This window comes from Aquila chrysaetos, chromosome 6 (genome assembly GCF_900496995.4).
Source record: "Aquila chrysaetos chrysaetos chromosome 6, bAquChr1.4, whole genome shotgun sequence".
NCBI lineage: Eukaryota > Metazoa > Chordata > Aves > Accipitriformes > Accipitridae > Aquila > Aquila chrysaetos.
The window spans coordinates 6,662,341-6,680,232 of NC_044009.1; the positions used below are offsets into that span (position 1 = coordinate 6,662,341).

Sequence of the window (17,892 nt, forward strand, 5' to 3'; positions counted from 1 at the left end):
GTAATTTGAAAAATAAGCAGGCAATTAGAAAACATTCCACATTTATTAACTCTATTATTTATAAATAATATTATTTATTTAAAAGCATTTAACATTATTCTCTCTCTATGACGCACATTCTCTGTACTGCTCCTGAAATAAACAGGCATAATCCTGCAAACTATGGCTGCTTTTATTCCTGTCAATCGTCTTTCTCTGATTACCCATTACCTCAATGATTCATTGTGTTTGCTGACTCTCTCGTGATAGTGAAGAAACTGCTAACCTAAATATTTAGAGTAATGAGTCTCAGACAAATCTGGCTACAGCAAATTAAGGCCAGTTCAGTTTTTATATTTATGTTCAGGCTCCTTACGACTTAATAAGAATACATTTTGGTGTGGTGACCTGTCATGAAATCCCAGGTGGATGTTCCAGAGCAGTTTATTTGAACTCCATTTGTGTGGAGCAGAGTTCATCCATTCTGAGGAACAGAACTGAGACACATATATTCAAGAACTCATCCATGTTTCAAAATGCTACATAACAAAAACCTTCTGTCGAGTCACCATTTCAAAAATATATCTGCTCTGAATTGTACAGCACAAGATCTTAATTTCCATCACTGAATGCTAATATATAATATTTCTCATCATTTTTATTTGATTTTTTTAATATATACAGTACAGCTTTTACTGCAGAACTTGTTAGCAGGTGTTTTAACCCAGGAGTCTTTTGGAAGGTTTCGACTTCAAAGAATAACTTAGAGGAAGAAAGGTTAAAATAAAGATTTATGGCAGACTAAATGAAAGATGGCTTTCAGTCATGAGTAAGAGCAAAACGCATAGGGAGTAGCTACTAATTTGGGTGGGGAGATGGAGATAACAAAAAGGGAGGACACCGAAAGGTAGGTAGGAGGCAGGCTAAATGAAGAAGGAGATAGATCAAGCAAATACATAGCACCTTTAAAAAACAGTATCATAGAGCGTGTATTAAGCTGTAATTTCTTAAAGCTTCTTATTGTCACTGTAAAGGGCATACTAAATCCATCTCGCAGATCGGAAGACTAAGGCTTACAGGTATGAAGAGGTCTGAGATGCTTTCAGTCATTTGTTTACATAAATACAAGAAAAGAAACGTGAACTGGAGGACAGTAAGTTTCTTACATACTCTACTTGGCAAAACTGAAGTTAGTTAAATTGCACTACAGAGCCTAAGTGTCCTACTAAATTACCTGGAGGGAAGGAAAAAAAAAAAAAAAAAGCACACCAGGCAAATTATATTTACCGGTGTTTCATTTTGAAATGTACATTAAAAAAGGAACGTATCAGAAGCTATTATTTCTGCTTTTAATTCTTCTTTGGAATACATTATTTTTTCCTGTTTTCTTAGCTTTGTGCCCTCCAGTTAGTTATTAAGCCTGGCTATACTTGATGGAATCGATACCTCAGTCATTATAGCTGGCTACTTTACCATGCTTTAGTTAATCCTTGTAGTATTTCCTGTATTACACATAGTAGCTCCACAATAGTCAACTAACTACAGGCTACCTGTAGGCTGTGTTTCCTAACACAGCCTACAATCAGAAGTTAAATGTTTTGCAATATTTTAGAGGAAGACATTACAAGAAAAACAGTAACACCTGACATTAGCATAACATTAGCACCAACTACCCTGACACTTCTGCCTTTATTAGTGTTTGATTTGAAAGCTGCCTGCCTCTCATGCTGATGAACAACTGATGTGAAGTTGATGAGTTTTATGCATTCTCAACCTACAAAGAAGTCTGTGATTCCACATCTACATAAGCCTTACAAAACCCAATAGGTTAAGCTGGGGGAAAAACAGCAAAGAGCATATTTCTTTGAATAGGTATTGTTATAATACTTCACCTTCCCACCATTACTATGACCATTAGAAATAGGCTGAAAAATTAAGGAAAGAATGACTTTTAGAGGTGACTAACTTCTTGCATAAAAAGAGGCTCACTGATGAGAAAATGGGAAGAATTTACTGAATTATTGCCAATTCTGTAATCACCAACTGATATATTAAACATGTCGGTCTCCAGCAACACTAAATTCAATGAATAAAGTATCAATCTTGTGAGCAATGAGTAGCTGACTTTTATAAGAATAAAGAACTGTATGCATATCCATAACGCGCATTACAATGCCAAACTCCAAGCTGTGTTAATTTTCTCCAGTTTAGTGGAATCTCTTGAATCTTCCTCAGCTAATGCAAGGCTGTTCTCATCTACGGATAGGTAAAGACGGAAGGTGGGGGTTTGCAATGAGCTTGCTGAAAGAATAAAGGAACGGATGTAGCAAAAAACATCAGCAAATGCCTACAGTTTAAGGAGCTACTACTAGTAGCTTTTTATCCTAGATGGATATCTATCTACTGCCAGAAAGAGAAGCAGCCTTTTTGTTTGCAAAGACATTAGGTGCTCACTTCATGGAGTGGATTGAAAGGGAGTAAAACATTTTTTTGATCATTTAACACCTCAAAAACAATTGGGGAAAAAAAACACCAAAAAAACCCACTGATTGTTAGAAGCGTGAGAGACTGACAGTGATCACAGATATTTCTACCCATACATCTACAGGTACAGAAATGGCTGACCAGACTGGAAATATTTGAAGCATCTCTGAACAAGCATCAGGAGAAAAGGGACATGCAGCAGCATGATTGAGTCACATGAGCATTTTGGAATATAAAGCACCAAATACCATGAAATACTTGTGAATATGAGCATCCCCAGAAGGACAAAGTAGCTCTAAGACCATGGGATTTGCTTGATTCTGGAAAAACATGGAAACTGTGGTAACAGGACAGGGAGGAAGGACTGAGGTGCTGCCACAGCATACAGTTAGAATATGCTCTGACCATACTCAGACTATGCTCTAAGAGTAAAATATTAAGATATTAAGAGTAAAATATTAAGATATTATTCTGAAACATTACTTAACCAACATTTCTTTAACAACAGAAGGGCTATAATGCATAACTGAAATATTTTTATTCAGACTGTCATGACTGTAACAACAGATTCTACTGAAGACAACTGCCAGGGCATAACATCAAAAAGCAAACAAACAAAAACCCCAAACCGTCCCTTTTAACATTTATTTTAAAATAAAAGACAGTAAAGAAATATTCCTTCCACTCTTATCAGATCCATCAAAGTTTCAAAACAGAGATGGCATCTGTGAGGTGTTTTGGTTTTTATTAAAGGTGTTTAATTATTGACTCACCGAATACTGTGAAGAAAAGACTCCTGCCAATACAGTGTCAGCAACAGCTTATACAGCTACAGAAGACATACATGTCCTCTTTGATATGAAGCTTTCATAATCTGAACTGATCTATTCCAAATATCAGGGATTTAATTAAATTGTTACTGGTTGCTCTTAAAAGTTTCGTTTACTGCCACTCCACTAATAAGTGCCTTTATGAGTTTACTATTCTTGATTACGGGTTCTTCTGAAAGCACAGAATTTTCCTCCTCTGAGGATTCAAACATAAGAAATCGTCAAGAATGCTGAAATACAATATTCAAAGCTGATCTCCATGTGGTAATTTATTTCAGGATATTTTGATTGATGGCACAGACATCAGAAATAAGCTCTTAGTAAGAACTGTGTTGTTCTGCTGCTTTGCTGGGAATATATGGCAAAACAAATACTCAAAAAAAACCCCACAGGCTGTGCTATAATATCACACTACATAGAAACTATTTACAGAACTAATAACCCCAAACATCAATAGGATGACCCTGCTGTGTTGCAGAAAAAGCCCTACGGATAAACGTTGATAAGCTTAGGAGAGAATAAGCATTGACCATGGGTATCCGGGTTTGGCTTCAACACTCTACAGTCTGACATTTGTAATTAACTATATCGTTAAATTTGAGCTCCATGTAAAGGAAAGCCACCCCCAAATCAGCCAACATCAGCAAAGAAAAAGCCCTTACTATGAACAGCTGATGATTTGCCTATTTCACAAACGTATGTTGCTTTATCCCACATATTCTTATCTCCACAAGCTAAAATTGTGCAAATCGGCTGTCATGATTGCTTTGCTTTAAACTGTGCTAATGAAGCTAAGGACCAATTCAGTTTTCAGGCTGGAATTTCACTTTAAAAGCCAGGACAGGAAAAAAGTTTGGGAACTGTAACTTTAAAATTGTGTGGAAAATGAAATTCTGGTAAGAAGAATACAAAACAGAAAAATTACTTCACCAAACAACTGCCACCAACTTTAATCATCTCTCACTGATATACATGTATTCATAATGCCTCTACATTGAACTACAAACAAGAATTACAATCAATATAAAATTCTGAGTGTTTAATTAGTGAAAATCTTTTACCAGAAACAATAGTGGCTTAAATCCACAAACACATCACCATGTATCTGTACAGACCTTAATGTACGTTAAGACTTGCACTGTCTAGTACTGATTTTACTTGTACTCCTACTCCAGTGTGAAGAACAGTATCTATGCATAAAACATCTTGCGCAGCTAACATAACGTAGACATACATCACATAAACAGGGTAAATCTCTCTGCTCGAGCATATCGCCAGGTTATACACTAAGCAAACGTACTCTTATTTAAACCAAAATTAAAGCATGAATGTGTCTGTGCGTTCCAGTATAAAACACAGTTTATAAAAAAAAAATGAGGATTTGAGTATTTTTCTTCTCAGAGTATATACCTTGATGACAACTACAAGTAGCCTCACATCACTAAAATTAAATGCTACAACAGGAATGTCCATCCATAATGAATCCACAACAAACCAAACACAGACAATCTTCAAATAAGGGCCCCTCTGAATAATCATTTCTCATTGTTAGTGAAGAACTCATGATATAAATCAATTCCATATACTTTGAATTCCACCTTTTGTAAAGGGTAAAAACTTCCCCCTCCCCTTTTTTTTAGTATAAGGAAGTGTTGCCAATAGTATCATTAGCAAAAGAAGGGTGGAGAAAATTAGGGTATTGCAACATTAATAAACTTTTTATTTCTGCTTATGAACTGAGTCCTTAGTCTCCTGTGAAGACACCTCAGAAACACTTAAAAACAAGGCTTAAGACAGCATAGTTTTTTTTAGCATTCACTTCTATTGAAGTGAAATGGCATCTGTTTATACAACTTTAGCAATAATAGGCATGGTTTTCATTTTGCCTGTTATAATACCAGCACTGTTTTTGGGGGCGTTATTTTATGATTTTTTAAATTCAGAATTGCCACCTGGAATTGACCAACCTCTAAAGCTTCGTTTTTTCCATTCATTGTTGATTACAACCATGATCTCGGTAAGTTAACTTTCTTAAAACTGGGGATTTCACTTTTATTTTGGTAGGATATTTGTGAGCTGGAAGATAACGGCTTAAGAAAAAAAAAGGAAAGAAGCAGCAGCAATTCACCCCCCTGAAGCCTGTAAGCATTGTTATATGAACCAAAGCCTGTTAAATTAACTCATAAAACTGATATGACTAATCTGAAAAGCTTATTTAGATTTTTCAGTGCATCTGTCAAACTGCAGCCACTTTACATTGGAAAACTGTTTCACATAAAAATTAAAAAAAAAATAACTATATGTATACTGTATCTATTGAACTGCATGTACATATAATAATGCTATCTATTCAGAAGCAAGCCTACATTACTCCTCTTCTTCCGAATTCTTTCTTTTCAACAGGGAAAGATATTGGAGAAGCTAGGGATCTGCAGTGATTTAAGCTTATTGCGAGTTGTGCTAGATGGAATACCACCACGGAGAGATTCAAAACTTCTTATCAAAGATCTCAAAGTAGATGAGGTACCCTTGAGGATTTATCAGCCTAAACAGCCACCTACTGGCAAAAGAAGAGGAATACTATATTTTCATGGAGGCGCTGGCACATTTGGGAGCATTAGTAAGAAATCAGCAAGTTTTACTTTTAAAACCAAATCCAAACCTTTATATTTTTACCTTCAGACATGTGTCAGTCAATATCTCACCTGTCCTTCCTAATGACAATAGTCTTTGCAATCGCAATACTAACTGCAAAGCACCTTGTGGAATTAGTAGTCTAGTGCACAGTTAAGGGTAATCACATTTCTACTTCCTTTGGGCTACAGGCAAAGTTGATGAAAGCAGCTCTTAGCAGATCTGAGGCTTCTAAATCCAGAACTGTGATCCAGAAACCCCTCAATCAGCTGTCAGCTAACAGCAGAAGGACTCTGCTCCTCCTCCTTTTGAAGCTGTTCTGAGAAAGATTCAGTTTGCTGGGGCAGAGAAAGAGAGACCATTAAAACAAAACACATATGCTTAGGTCACTGTGAGGGAAGTTAGCTCACAGGATGTTCCTGTACCTTAACTAATAGCTAGGTGACAATAAGATATAGCAACAGGCCTGGAGCAAGGGCTGGAATCCACGTCTCTTCCCTCCTTCTCCTCATTACTCTATCTTTTCTGGAAATGTACCTTAAAATCCTTTTAGGCTGATATGGAATTCAGCCTAGATCTACTTTCTGGAATAATTACAGTATCATCAAAATGGCAAAGCTGTTGCTAAAAAGAATACACTCTGGCTTCACTCTTTGGAACAATGCTTTGGTTACTTCCCAAGGAGAAATTTTTAGGTTTGGATCTCAACTGGACTAAAATGTTTCCTGTAAGCTTGGATAGGGCTTCAAAGTACAGAATTTAAGATATACTGTACTCAGCACTCAACTTTTGTGTAGAAACACTACAAGAGCATTCTCAACTTGCAGTCCATGCATCAAAGGAAGTCTAAAAGATATAACATGGTCCAAGAAAGCATGTAAAGAATACATTAAAAAAATTCCATAAATATATTCTCATTCATGCAAACAAGGAATCAAAATGGAGGAAAAAAATAATAAATGAACATTAAAAATAGAGCCAATTTGGGGGAGTTTGATTCTTGCAGTAACACTGCACAGAATACTTTATTTCTTTTTCAGAAAGGAAGACAATCCTTCTATTGTCTGGGTAGCTGCTGGCTCAGCCTCCTAACTGTTCTGGATCTCTTTCTCAGCAACCAAGTCTATGGGTGCTTTGTCTGGAAACCAAGGCACCTAACCTGGAAATCTAGATTTCATTCCAGGGGTCAGACAGGGAAGTTTGTGGGTTTTGAATCCTTTACTGTTTCAAAAGGTAAGTCTCCACTAGCACTATGTTAGGCAGACTTCAATTATCTGCACATGAGTTTGAGAGTCCACCTAGCTTCGTTTAGCTAGTTTCACACAGAAACAATAATGCAACTTCTAGTAACTTAGGTTCCATTCTGCACTGTGGCAGAAATAATCTGCCCTTCTTTTACTGCAGAGCACGTTAGTCTGGGTGGAGTGTTAGGCTGACACTAGCTGTGATGCTTCTAGTTCTAGAGCTAGTTTGGGTGGCAGTGAGGACTCAAGAGATAAGCCTCTATGATCTAAGTGAAAGGTGAATTCCTTTCGCTGGAAGAAAAAATCCACACCACAAAGTTGCATATTTGTAGTTGTTCACAATTGCTATTGTACAATTGGGACACTGAAGGAGCTTTATCACATGTCATGGCTTAATATAATACCCATACTTAGACACTGACTGCAGTAAGTGAGCTTTCATTTGCATTCCAATTGGTACTCGGTAACAGGAAATCAAGTAACATAATTAGAAGTTCTTAAAAGGACTTGTAAGGACTAGTAAGCCCAAAGTCTGCAACTAGCAAATTAGCAGAAGCTACACTGAAGAACAGAATCAGTGGACAGATAAATACGACTTACTCCTTAAAATCCATATAAATGGAAGTCATGCTTCACAAATCAATGTAAGCTTTTTAAATGAGTCAGCAAATACATGAATAAAAGAGACTGAGTTGATAAAACCTACTTTGATTTCCAAGAGAGTCTTCATAAAGAGGCTACACACCCATGACACAAGAGGGAAGGTCTTTCATTTGGATAAAAACTGATTAAAAGACAGAAAAAAGATGGGTTGTGGGAGGTTCCTGTGAGATTCCCATAAAGAGATCTGTGCTGGGACCACTACTAATCAATATATACAAAAAGAGAAAAGATGGTGAAAGCTGATATGATACTAAGTCCTTCGAGGTAGCAAAAGGATGGCTCAAAAAGTGCAGAATGTCTTTATGATAGCAAAGGATTAGACAATAAAATGACAGGTGAAATGGTGTGTAGAGAAGTCAAACAGATGAACAGAGCTCCTAACTTTTATAAATAAAAGAGTGGACTCTAAGGAGACTACTCCCTTGCAGGAAGATCTTGGGATTATGGTAGAAAATTGCCTGAAAATGTTGACTTAGCGTGCAGTAGCAGTCAAAAAGCAAATAAAATGCTAGGAATTATTATTCGGAAAGGACAAAACAGGAAACATCTTTATGCCACTGTAATAAATCCATGGTGCATCTAAATATAGTATACTGCTTATAGTTCTGGTTCCCATACCTCTAAAAGGATATGGCAGTACCAGGAAGACTCAGAAAGAGGCTGCATAGGCGAGAAAAGTGCTTCTGTACAGAGAATAAGTGAATAGACTAGGACTCTTCAGGCTGGAAAAGACAGATAAAGACAGATACACTAAATGTCTACAAAATCATGAGCAGCAAGAGAAGTTAAACAGGGAATGATTATCCACCATTTCTTACAGTACAAGAGTTAATGTCACCAAATGGAAGTCGCGAATGCCAGGTACAAAATGAGCAAATAGAAATGGTTCTTTACACCTTTGTAAGCAAACTATGGAATTCTTCACTGCACAAAGTTGTTAATGTTAAAATCATGGGTTCAAGAAGTGGTTCAAATAATTCAGGGAAAAAACATTAATCAAGGGCATTAAATATAAAGACACAGTTTCTATCTCAAAGGAGCGCCCTGAGCCTCAACTTCTTGTATGCTTCTTATTACTATATGCTTGTCCTCAGCTTATGCTTCTCCTTCAACATCTTTTGTTGACCACCAGCTGAGATGTGATACCTGCCTAGACAGAATTCTATTTTTTCCTTGTATTACCATTCTTACATGCTTATATTATGCCCTAACAGCCACTGAACAATAACCAGAAAATATGTTAACATGTAAAGACCGCATTGCATAGCAGAAGTTACTTATCGGTCTCATGTTGCAGTGCCTTCCACAGAGCATATGTTCAAGGATCTATATTTTCATTTCAAAAGGATATTAGATTTTGAAAACATCATTTTTTATAAACTTTCTCTTTAGGAGCCTTTGAAAGAATATGCCGCTATATTGCCAAAAAATGCAGCTCAGTGGTTGTGTCTGTTGGGTAAGTGCTACTTTTACACAGAAGTATTTATGGTAATACAGTTCACAGTTGAAACATTTCTGAGAAATATGCTGAAAATATTTACTATTTTAGATTGTGCTCCCTATTTTTCACTTTAGCCTTTCATTTAATTTAGAAATATGCTTATAGGCAAGGTATTCTAAATTAGCTGTAACCCCATTAATTTGTCTTTCCAATCTACACTAGTTAAACCCAAATATAATCTTTAAAATTCAGAAAAAGAGGCCTACATAACTACCATACCACTCAATCATGAACAATGCAAATTAAATTTTTACAATTACTTTGACAATAACCACAATATCTTTGACATTTCAGTTATCGTTTGTCTCCTGAACACCCATATCCAGGGCAATATTTTGATTGTCTCAATGCCACCTTATACTTTATGAGGAATTTAGAAGAGTATCATGTGGATCCTGCTCTCATCATCATTAGCGGTGACAGTTGTGGAGCTAATTTTGCTACGGTTATTTGCCAAATACTGCTGAATAAAAGAGATCTCCCAAAAGTACGTGCCCAGGTCTTACTTTATCCAGGACTACAGGGGCTAGATTTTCATCTGCCTTCCTATCAGCAGAATGCTTCAGTCCCCTTATTGTTTCGGAAGCTAGTTATCTACTTCTGTTTTCGTTATCTTAATAAAGAACCATCAGTTTTGGAAGATGTCCTACAAAATTGCCATGTTCCTGAGAGTATGAAACGGAAGTATAAAAAATGGATAAGTGCTGACATTATTCCTGACAAATTTAAGATTAGAGGCTACGTACCACAGAAATCTACTTCATATAAACCTGAAGTCCATGAAGCAGTCAAAGAACTTTTAGCAATAACATTTTCCCCACTTTTAGCTGAAGACTCCATTATTTGCCAGCTCCCTGAATCCTACATCGTGACCTGTGAGTTTGATGTGCTTAGGGATGATGGACTGTTATACAAGAAGCGATTAGAGGACAATGGTGTTCAAGTAACCTGGTATCATTCTGAGAGTGGTTTCCATGGAATTTTAGCCTTTTTTGGCTATGGGATTTTTTCCTTTTCATCTGGAAAAAAGATAATGGATAGTACTGTGAATTATATAAACAGTTTATAAAAGTATTTTTCAGAACAAAGATGCAAATCTTACATTATCCTTCGTGAATTTATACTTGGCAAAGAATGTAAACACTTTTGATTTATGTTTTGGATTTTGACTGCATATTATACTTTCTAATTTCTGCTTCTGCAGTGACTCTCAAACAAATGTTAAGATTATTTAAAGCACCACCATTCTAGAAAACATTATTATAGAAACACACCAATAAGACTGAGATGCAGAAGTGAGGCACCTAGCATATAGTGTTTTACTTCAACTCTAGCAATTCTAGCATCCTTGCATGGCTGGCACACATTCAAGGCAAGCTGCAAGAACATCTCTTCCTGAAGATCCTTCGACTGCCCAGAAGTGCTGAATACAACTGGGGTCTACTTTGGCCCTTGTGAGAGACAGGAGATGCTTAGGGTATCAGACGGAGAGCCCAATGACTCAGGTTCTGTGAAGTTTTAAGTCATATAGTGAAATTGCAGCTATGCATTTTAATTTCTAGGGTTAGCTTGCACAAAGACTACACTTTTCGTGAAAAAGTGTAATCAAAAGAAAGGCTTCTGTCTGAAGCAGAAGTTCTAAACTGGAACTAGTATGGGTTTGATTTTGTTTGGAATCTGAGAAATGATGTTTCATTTTGGAACTTGATTCTTAAACTGGAATCCCTGAACTTTAATGAGTGTGTACATATTAGGGAAGTACAGAGGTGAGACTTCTTTTCCTTTTTGTACTTTTTGTTTTTCTTTCAAGATTGCCTTATGCTCAAAACTACCTGTTATGCTGTGTTTGTTGAAAAAGTTCTGAAGGTCACAGATGCAAGAAGGTAGAAAAGAATATTATATTATGTTATGTTATATTATATTATATATTATCACTGTAATGCTGTGGCAATTTTGTGATGCTTTCAAAAAATAAAAAATAAAACCTAGTACTTCAAATACTTCTGTTACAAGAGCAAGTTACATTTGCTAAACACATACTCACTGATAAACCTAAATGAACACCTCATGGTGAAAGGAACAATGCAGCACTGGCAGACAGAGACTACAATCTTGCTAATTCTACCTAGTAAATCTGTGCTGTGCACGGTAATTAATTTATCAGACAACTGGACTATCCAAGACTATTGTATATGATCACATAACTGCAGAAACATAATACAAACTGTAAGTCCAGAAACACCATTGGGTGGGCTTTTTTTTTTTAATCTGGACTTTTATTGTTTTTAAACAAAATATTTCCTTCTACTTCAGAATATTTTACAACAACCATCTGCCCTATTAAAAACACTCAACTTCTTACTGGAAAAAATGAAGACATTTCATTTTTTATAAAGTTTTCTAACTAAAATGACATAGTACTTTCTCCTGATCACTTCCAATTTAACTAAAAAAAACCCCCAAAACTATAACATGGCTGCTTAATGAAGTTAGATTTTTACATCTTCCATTTCCCTGGGAATCTGCAATTTCAACAATGTTCTGACATCCTAGTTGTTTGAAGAGTCGCAGACTCAGATTCACAATTAATACCTCAAGCATAATTTTAAACTACAGCATCTCTACATTAGCACAATCCCATTCTACAGCAAGAACAAGATGAAGCAGTTTGATTTGAAACTCTTTAATTGCTGATTACCTTAAGTCCTTTTATGCTGTATCTGTTGCGCACTGAAAGTTACTGAAGTTTACCTGATAGCAGGTAACCTGATCATGAATCTAAACTCAGTCTCCTGTGTTTTTTAACCATGTTCTTCTTTTAGAAGAAACCACAAATACTACAAAAACTGAGATTGAGGTAATGACATAATTTTATAGGTGCACCTTTCCAGAAAACATTGGTGACAATCCATTTGGCTCTTTAGAGTGATAATCATCATACGCAGGCTCCTACCTCTGCATAACACTACAGAAACTCTGCTTCAGAATAGTGGTTTATAGTGTCACAAACGCAAAGCACACAAATGCCCTGTGTCCATTTTCCACTTCTAATTAATTTAATATCAATGCAGTTTATTCATAACACTCTTCTCCCAGCTAAGGACTGCTTTCTTGCAAAAATTCTGAAATTATGCTGGCATATGTCTTTCAACAAATTCAGGACTTTGACCAACTTACCTTTTGTGAAATAAAGGGAGCGGGGGGGGGGAAAGAAAGCGGGAAAGATACCTACTAAACTATTTGTAAAAGGGAGGAGAAAGATTTTTACTAGAGCAACCTTATGACAAACAAAGAATCAGGAAGTAACGAGCCAAAGATATCTGGGAAAGTCAAATCAAAGACATTTCAGATCACTTTGCTGCTCAGCAAAATGGCAGTTGTATACACACTGCTGGTGTTATTCTTAGCAGTTTTTGTTGCTGGATTTATATTGTTGGTCATGGGGGCAATTAATTTTGATTTCTCCAACTCAGAAATTCCTCCTGGAGTGAATCAGCCTGTAAAGCTCCGAATCATTCATATAATTTTAATAAGCAGAGCTGTGGTGGTAAGTTAACCTGGTGTGATTTCTGGGGGGAAGAACAGTGAACCTGTAGATTTTAAACTTAATGCAATGCTAGAACCCTGCTTGGAATTAATTTTCAGAGAGGAGAGCAGGGCATTGCTATCATGCTGCATGTTGTATTTAGAAGTTTTGCTTCTAAATTTGCTCAGTTTTGCTAAGTAAACCTTTACCAGATTTTTTTACACTACACTGCATTACTACAGTCCTGCCTAGCTCTTACATTAGGCAGTATGCAAACACTGCCTAACACAAACATTTGAAAGTCTGGCTGTGCTTCTACAATGAATGATACTAACCTAGCAATAATTTGATTAAGAATGCTTATACATGTTGGATCATTTATATTTCCGTTCTAGGTTCAGAATATATCAGATGTCTTTGGGCCATGCTTTCAAGCTTTTCTGGGACTTGGGGATGAGGAGTTATGTATTAATTTTGAAGATAAAATTAGAAACTGAACATTTCAGAATTGGTTTTGGGAAGGGGGAGTTTTTGTCACACAAGTGACAAAATTAGGTAACATTGCCCAAGAGGAGCTGAAGGAATTCCATCTCCTCTGAACACTTATTTATAACTCCTGCAGCAACTAAGCAGGCTTGTCTGATGGGAATGAGGGGCTCTGGGCAGCCCAACTTCTGCAGGCCAACTGGCCTGTAAAAGAGTGGGAAGCTAACCAATCCACAAGAGTTGAAGCTCTTACCAGCACTCAACTTCTGGTGATCTCTGCTGACAAAGGATCTCACTGAATCAGGAGTATTTCCATGTAATGATAGATGTATAGATGCTGTGATGACGGAAGGTGTTAGAAATACATGAGATAGCAGAAGTTGTGCATATATTTAAAAAATTACTTAAATACTTCCAAGAGGAACAAACTATTTAAAATAAATTTTAAAAAAATTATCTATCAGAAATATTCTAGATTATAGTGGACCATAGTAAAGAATTCTAGAAATATATTCTCATGCTTTGGCTGCACACAAGTTGTAGTTAGAAAGAGACTACTTCATTTAAGCAGCTGGAAAAGCCAGTTCTCTTTTTATCACCTATACACTGCCCATTAGTACCATAAACCAGAATTCTATGCTGCAATGTAAACACAGGATGAAAGAAACCAAGCAAGTTGAATGTAAAGGTGAGAATATTATTTGTAGTTGTTCCATTTCTGCTTGGAAAACAGCAAATACAAAAGAATAAATAATTTTATCATGTTTGTGTACAGAGACACTAAGACTAGTTTCTATAATGAATTAAAATCAGTATGTTGCAAAATGTATTAGTTTCTTCAGCCTCAAAATCACACATGGAGAACATTATAAATAGCCGGAGTCATTGAAGAGGTCTTTCACAGGTAAACATATTCAGAGTCATAACAGTGTATTGACAATCCATACAAATGTGGCAGTCTAATAAAAAATATTCATAACAAAATATTGAATATTAAGAGCTTGATCCAAATCTTCATAAGGACTGAAGTACTGGTTTGGCATGACTAAATAATATATTTCAAAGCAGAGGTTATGCTTTTTTTAAAATTTTTGCGAAGTTATGTTGGACCAGTAGCTCTGATTTGTATTCTTTTAATCTTCTGGTGGCTAGCATGAATATCACTATGGCATACAGAAAGAACAGAAGTTTAGGCCTACTAAGTATCTGAGGATCTTCTTGCCAGTGCATTGCAGACATCAGTGAAGACTTCCAAGATGAATCAAAAAGCAATTATCAAATATATTCTCAACTTAGTCAACTCCACTTCAGGAAAGTGTCCATATCATGAAAATCAGCACCAGAACTATCATCTTTCGCTATGTTTTCACATCTTCTCAAGGGCAAGGACAGAATAACCAGTGAAAACCAAACTCATTTTCAGTGTTAGCTAAAGGATCTGCTGAAAAAGCAAAGGGATATATTTCACCAGACTTCGTTAATGCTGCATTGTTTTGGGATTATGTTCTTCAGTGAACACTACTGTTCATGTGACCTGTCATGATGCTACTGTTATTTGTTCAGTTGTACTATACCTGTACAACTACTCAAATATTTTATGATCACCCTAAAATATACGACTTAGACATCACGAGGATACTGCCCATACAGTTCCTTTGCTTTGGAAAATACAGAATCTCTTGAGTAAACTCCCTATTCTCTTTGCCTTTGAACAGGGAAAGATTTTGGAAAATATTGGCATCTGCAGTCAGGTTAGCTTTGTCCGGTACATGCAAGGTAGAAAGACTCTAGGAGTGGACCCGAAGCTCTTCATCAAGGACCTGTGGTTTGAGAAAGTGCCTGTAAGGATTTATCAGCCTAAGGTTCCATCTGCCAGCCAAAGGAGAGGAGTTATGTTTTTCCATGGAGGAGGATGGGTTTTTGGAAGTCTTGGTAAGATACCTAACAGAAAAAATATTACAATTTAGGTAAAGAAGTATCTGCCTCATAAGTGGTAAAGTTGATTGTCGCTTGATCTGTAGCAGTTATGAAGTTTGAGTATAACCACAGATGCACTCTCCTAAGTCTTGCTGTCAGAAGAAAGCATCTGTTGTGCATTTTGTGATTTTTCTTAAAGACAAGGATAATGAGATATGAGGGGAAAAAACACAGTAAGCAAATAGTGAAACAGGAAAATGAGGGGGTACAAAAGATCTGAGGACTTATGTAGTAAGGGGCAGAGAAAAGTAGAGAGTGTGTTCTTCTTGTAATTCTTTGACTTATGCAATACACAACATTAGTACTCTGTCAAAAAACCAAACCAAACCAAACCCAAACCCCACCAAATATGTTTCTTTCAGAGACCCATGAAAAGCTATGCCGCTCTATTGCCAGAGAAAGTGAATCAGTGGTTGTATCTGTTGGGTGAGTCTTTCCTCATGCTGTTTTCTAGAGATTATTTCCTCTAGCGTAAATACCATGTTATAGCTTGCCTCATCATAGCCACAACCATTCTCAGAGAAACGTTTCTGTGGAACTTGTCAAGCATGTGATTTACAAATTCACTCTGCTCCTGTTTGGAGCAACTGAAGACTGACTCAGGCTAAGTTTTCACTGTCTGACTACATCACAAAAAATGCTTTGGGATATCTAGCTGGAAAATGAAGTTTTGAATCAATATTTTCAAATTCCAAACTCAAAATTGAGAGTAAACAGATAGTAAGCCATATATTCTACTTAATCCTTATTCAGGGAAACTCTGCTTGATGCTTACAGAAGCACTGCTTGAATGACAAGCTCATATCATCAATATACAGACATAATGATTTGAATTATGAGGATATAGTTGCACTGTAACAAAGACATAAAACAGAAGTCTTGTCGTTTGTATCTGACCCACGGAAAGCTGAAGCATAAAACGACTAAATGACTGTCAATAAAACTTAGATATAGTTGGCAGCTGAGTACTCCGCTGCTGTTAAAGACCTGAGAAACATCCTAAACAGACGATATCCTAACAAGTTAATCTGCACCACCTGGTCCAACTAGCCACAGTTTATTTATGATCAACTTGTGGAGAATGGGAAAATTCTGAGGTAATCAGGGTATTGCTGGTGGCAGGAACCAGTATTTTCAGCAATACTTTTAAAACTAGTATTTCCTTCTCGTACTTTTGTTGTCTCCTTTTGTGTACTAGGTATCGTTTAGCTCCTGAACACAAATACCCTGCTGCGTATGAAGACTGTCTTAATGCCACCATACACTTTATGAAGAATGTCGAGCACTATGGTGTGGATCCTGCCCGTATAATTATCTGTGGGGACAGTGCTGGGGGCAATCTAGCAGCTGCTGTTAGCCAGACCCTTGCAGGTAGATCAGACCTCCCCAAACTATGTGCTCAGATCTTGATCTACCCAGGCCTTCAGGCGCTGGACTTCAATTTACCATCCTATCAGCAGAATCAGGGAGTCCCTCTCTTATTCCGAGAACGTGCTGCTTTCTACATGTTACAGTACCTAAATGGGAATGCATCAAATCTGGAAGAGGTCTTGGAGGGCTCCCATATTCCTATAGATATTAAATTAAATTATAGGAAGTGGGTGAGCCCAGATAACATCCCCGAAAAATTTAAGGTCAGAGGCTACAAACCACATGTGCTACTTGACTGTACAACCGAAGTTTATGAGACAGTGAAAAGATTCTGTGAGCCCAACCTGTGTCCGCTGTTAGCTGAAGATGCTCTTATTCAGCAGCTGCCTGAGACTTTCATGTTGACTTGCGAGTATGATGTGCTGAGGGATGACGGCTTGCTTTACAAGAAGAGATTGGAGGACAACGGTGTTCGAGTAACCTGGTACCACCTCGAGGATGGATTCCATGGAATCATAAATTCATTTAACAATGACTGGTTGTCATTTTCATCTGGAAAAAGGGGTCTTGACAATATTATGAACTTTCTAAAAAGCTTATAGAAACAATTTTCTTTCCTTCTGTAAGAACTGCCAATTTTCTGTGGTCTTTTATGCTTCTAAATTCCATATAAGAGGTTTAGATAGGACAATTTGTTAATGAGCAATTATGCCAGTGTGATCACTGAAAAAGATATTTCAAGAACACTATGAAAGTTTCTTTTAGTGCGGCTTGAAGTATTTGACGTGCAGTCTGCCTATTTTAATGATCTATTTGGACTAGACACTTGTTACTCTCTCAGTAAATATTAAAGATGCAGTAAAAAACCCAACTTGCTCCTGTGCTTAAATACTCTTTAACAACAAAATAAGATTGATGCATTTACTTTTATAGAGCACACGTTAGCTTTTTTTTTCCCCTCATGTTAGTTCCCATTGTCTTTTCTGAATGTCCTTTTTGAAACCATATATTCAAAACTACTTAAAGAATGTCCACAATACAGGAAGCAATAGGTTGTGGCTGCAGATCAAATGCAAGAGACAATTTAACCTCCACATCACTTGGCTCTCCTTGTAAATAGCAATCCATCATAAACTAGAACTTCATTCAGTGCTTAACTGCTATCTCCGAACAGTCATTCATATCATCCGCAATCCA

At 36.7% G+C, this 17,892-nt stretch overlaps 3 protein-coding genes across 3 annotated transcripts in view; 2 read left to right on the forward strand and 1 right to left on the reverse strand.

Moving 5' to 3' along the window:
* The window catches only part of DHRS3 (dehydrogenase/reductase 3), a 79,595-nt gene that overhangs the window by 60,472 nt on the left and 1,231 nt on the right, over positions 1 to 17,892 (reverse strand). The window lies entirely within an intron of this gene.
* Positions 4,784 to 11,335, forward strand: LOC115342541 (arylacetamide deacetylase-like 4). Its single transcript, XM_030016904.1, has 4 exons — positions 4,784 to 5,310; positions 5,697 to 5,913; positions 9,227 to 9,290; positions 9,630 to 11,335. Exons 1-4 carry the CDS (start codon positions 5,128 to 5,130, stop codon positions 10,402 to 10,404), a joined length of 1,239 nt encoding a protein of 412 aa, XP_029872764.1. The 5' UTR covers positions 4,784 to 5,127; the 3' UTR covers positions 10,405 to 11,335.
* On the forward strand, positions 12,637 to 17,566 carry LOC115342531 (arylacetamide deacetylase-like 4). Its single transcript, XM_030016888.2, has 4 exons — positions 12,637 to 12,882; positions 15,063 to 15,279; positions 15,687 to 15,750; positions 16,523 to 17,566. Exons 1-4 carry the CDS (start codon positions 12,706 to 12,708, stop codon positions 17,295 to 17,297), a joined length of 1,233 nt encoding a protein of 410 aa, XP_029872748.1. The 5' UTR covers positions 12,637 to 12,705; the 3' UTR covers positions 17,298 to 17,566.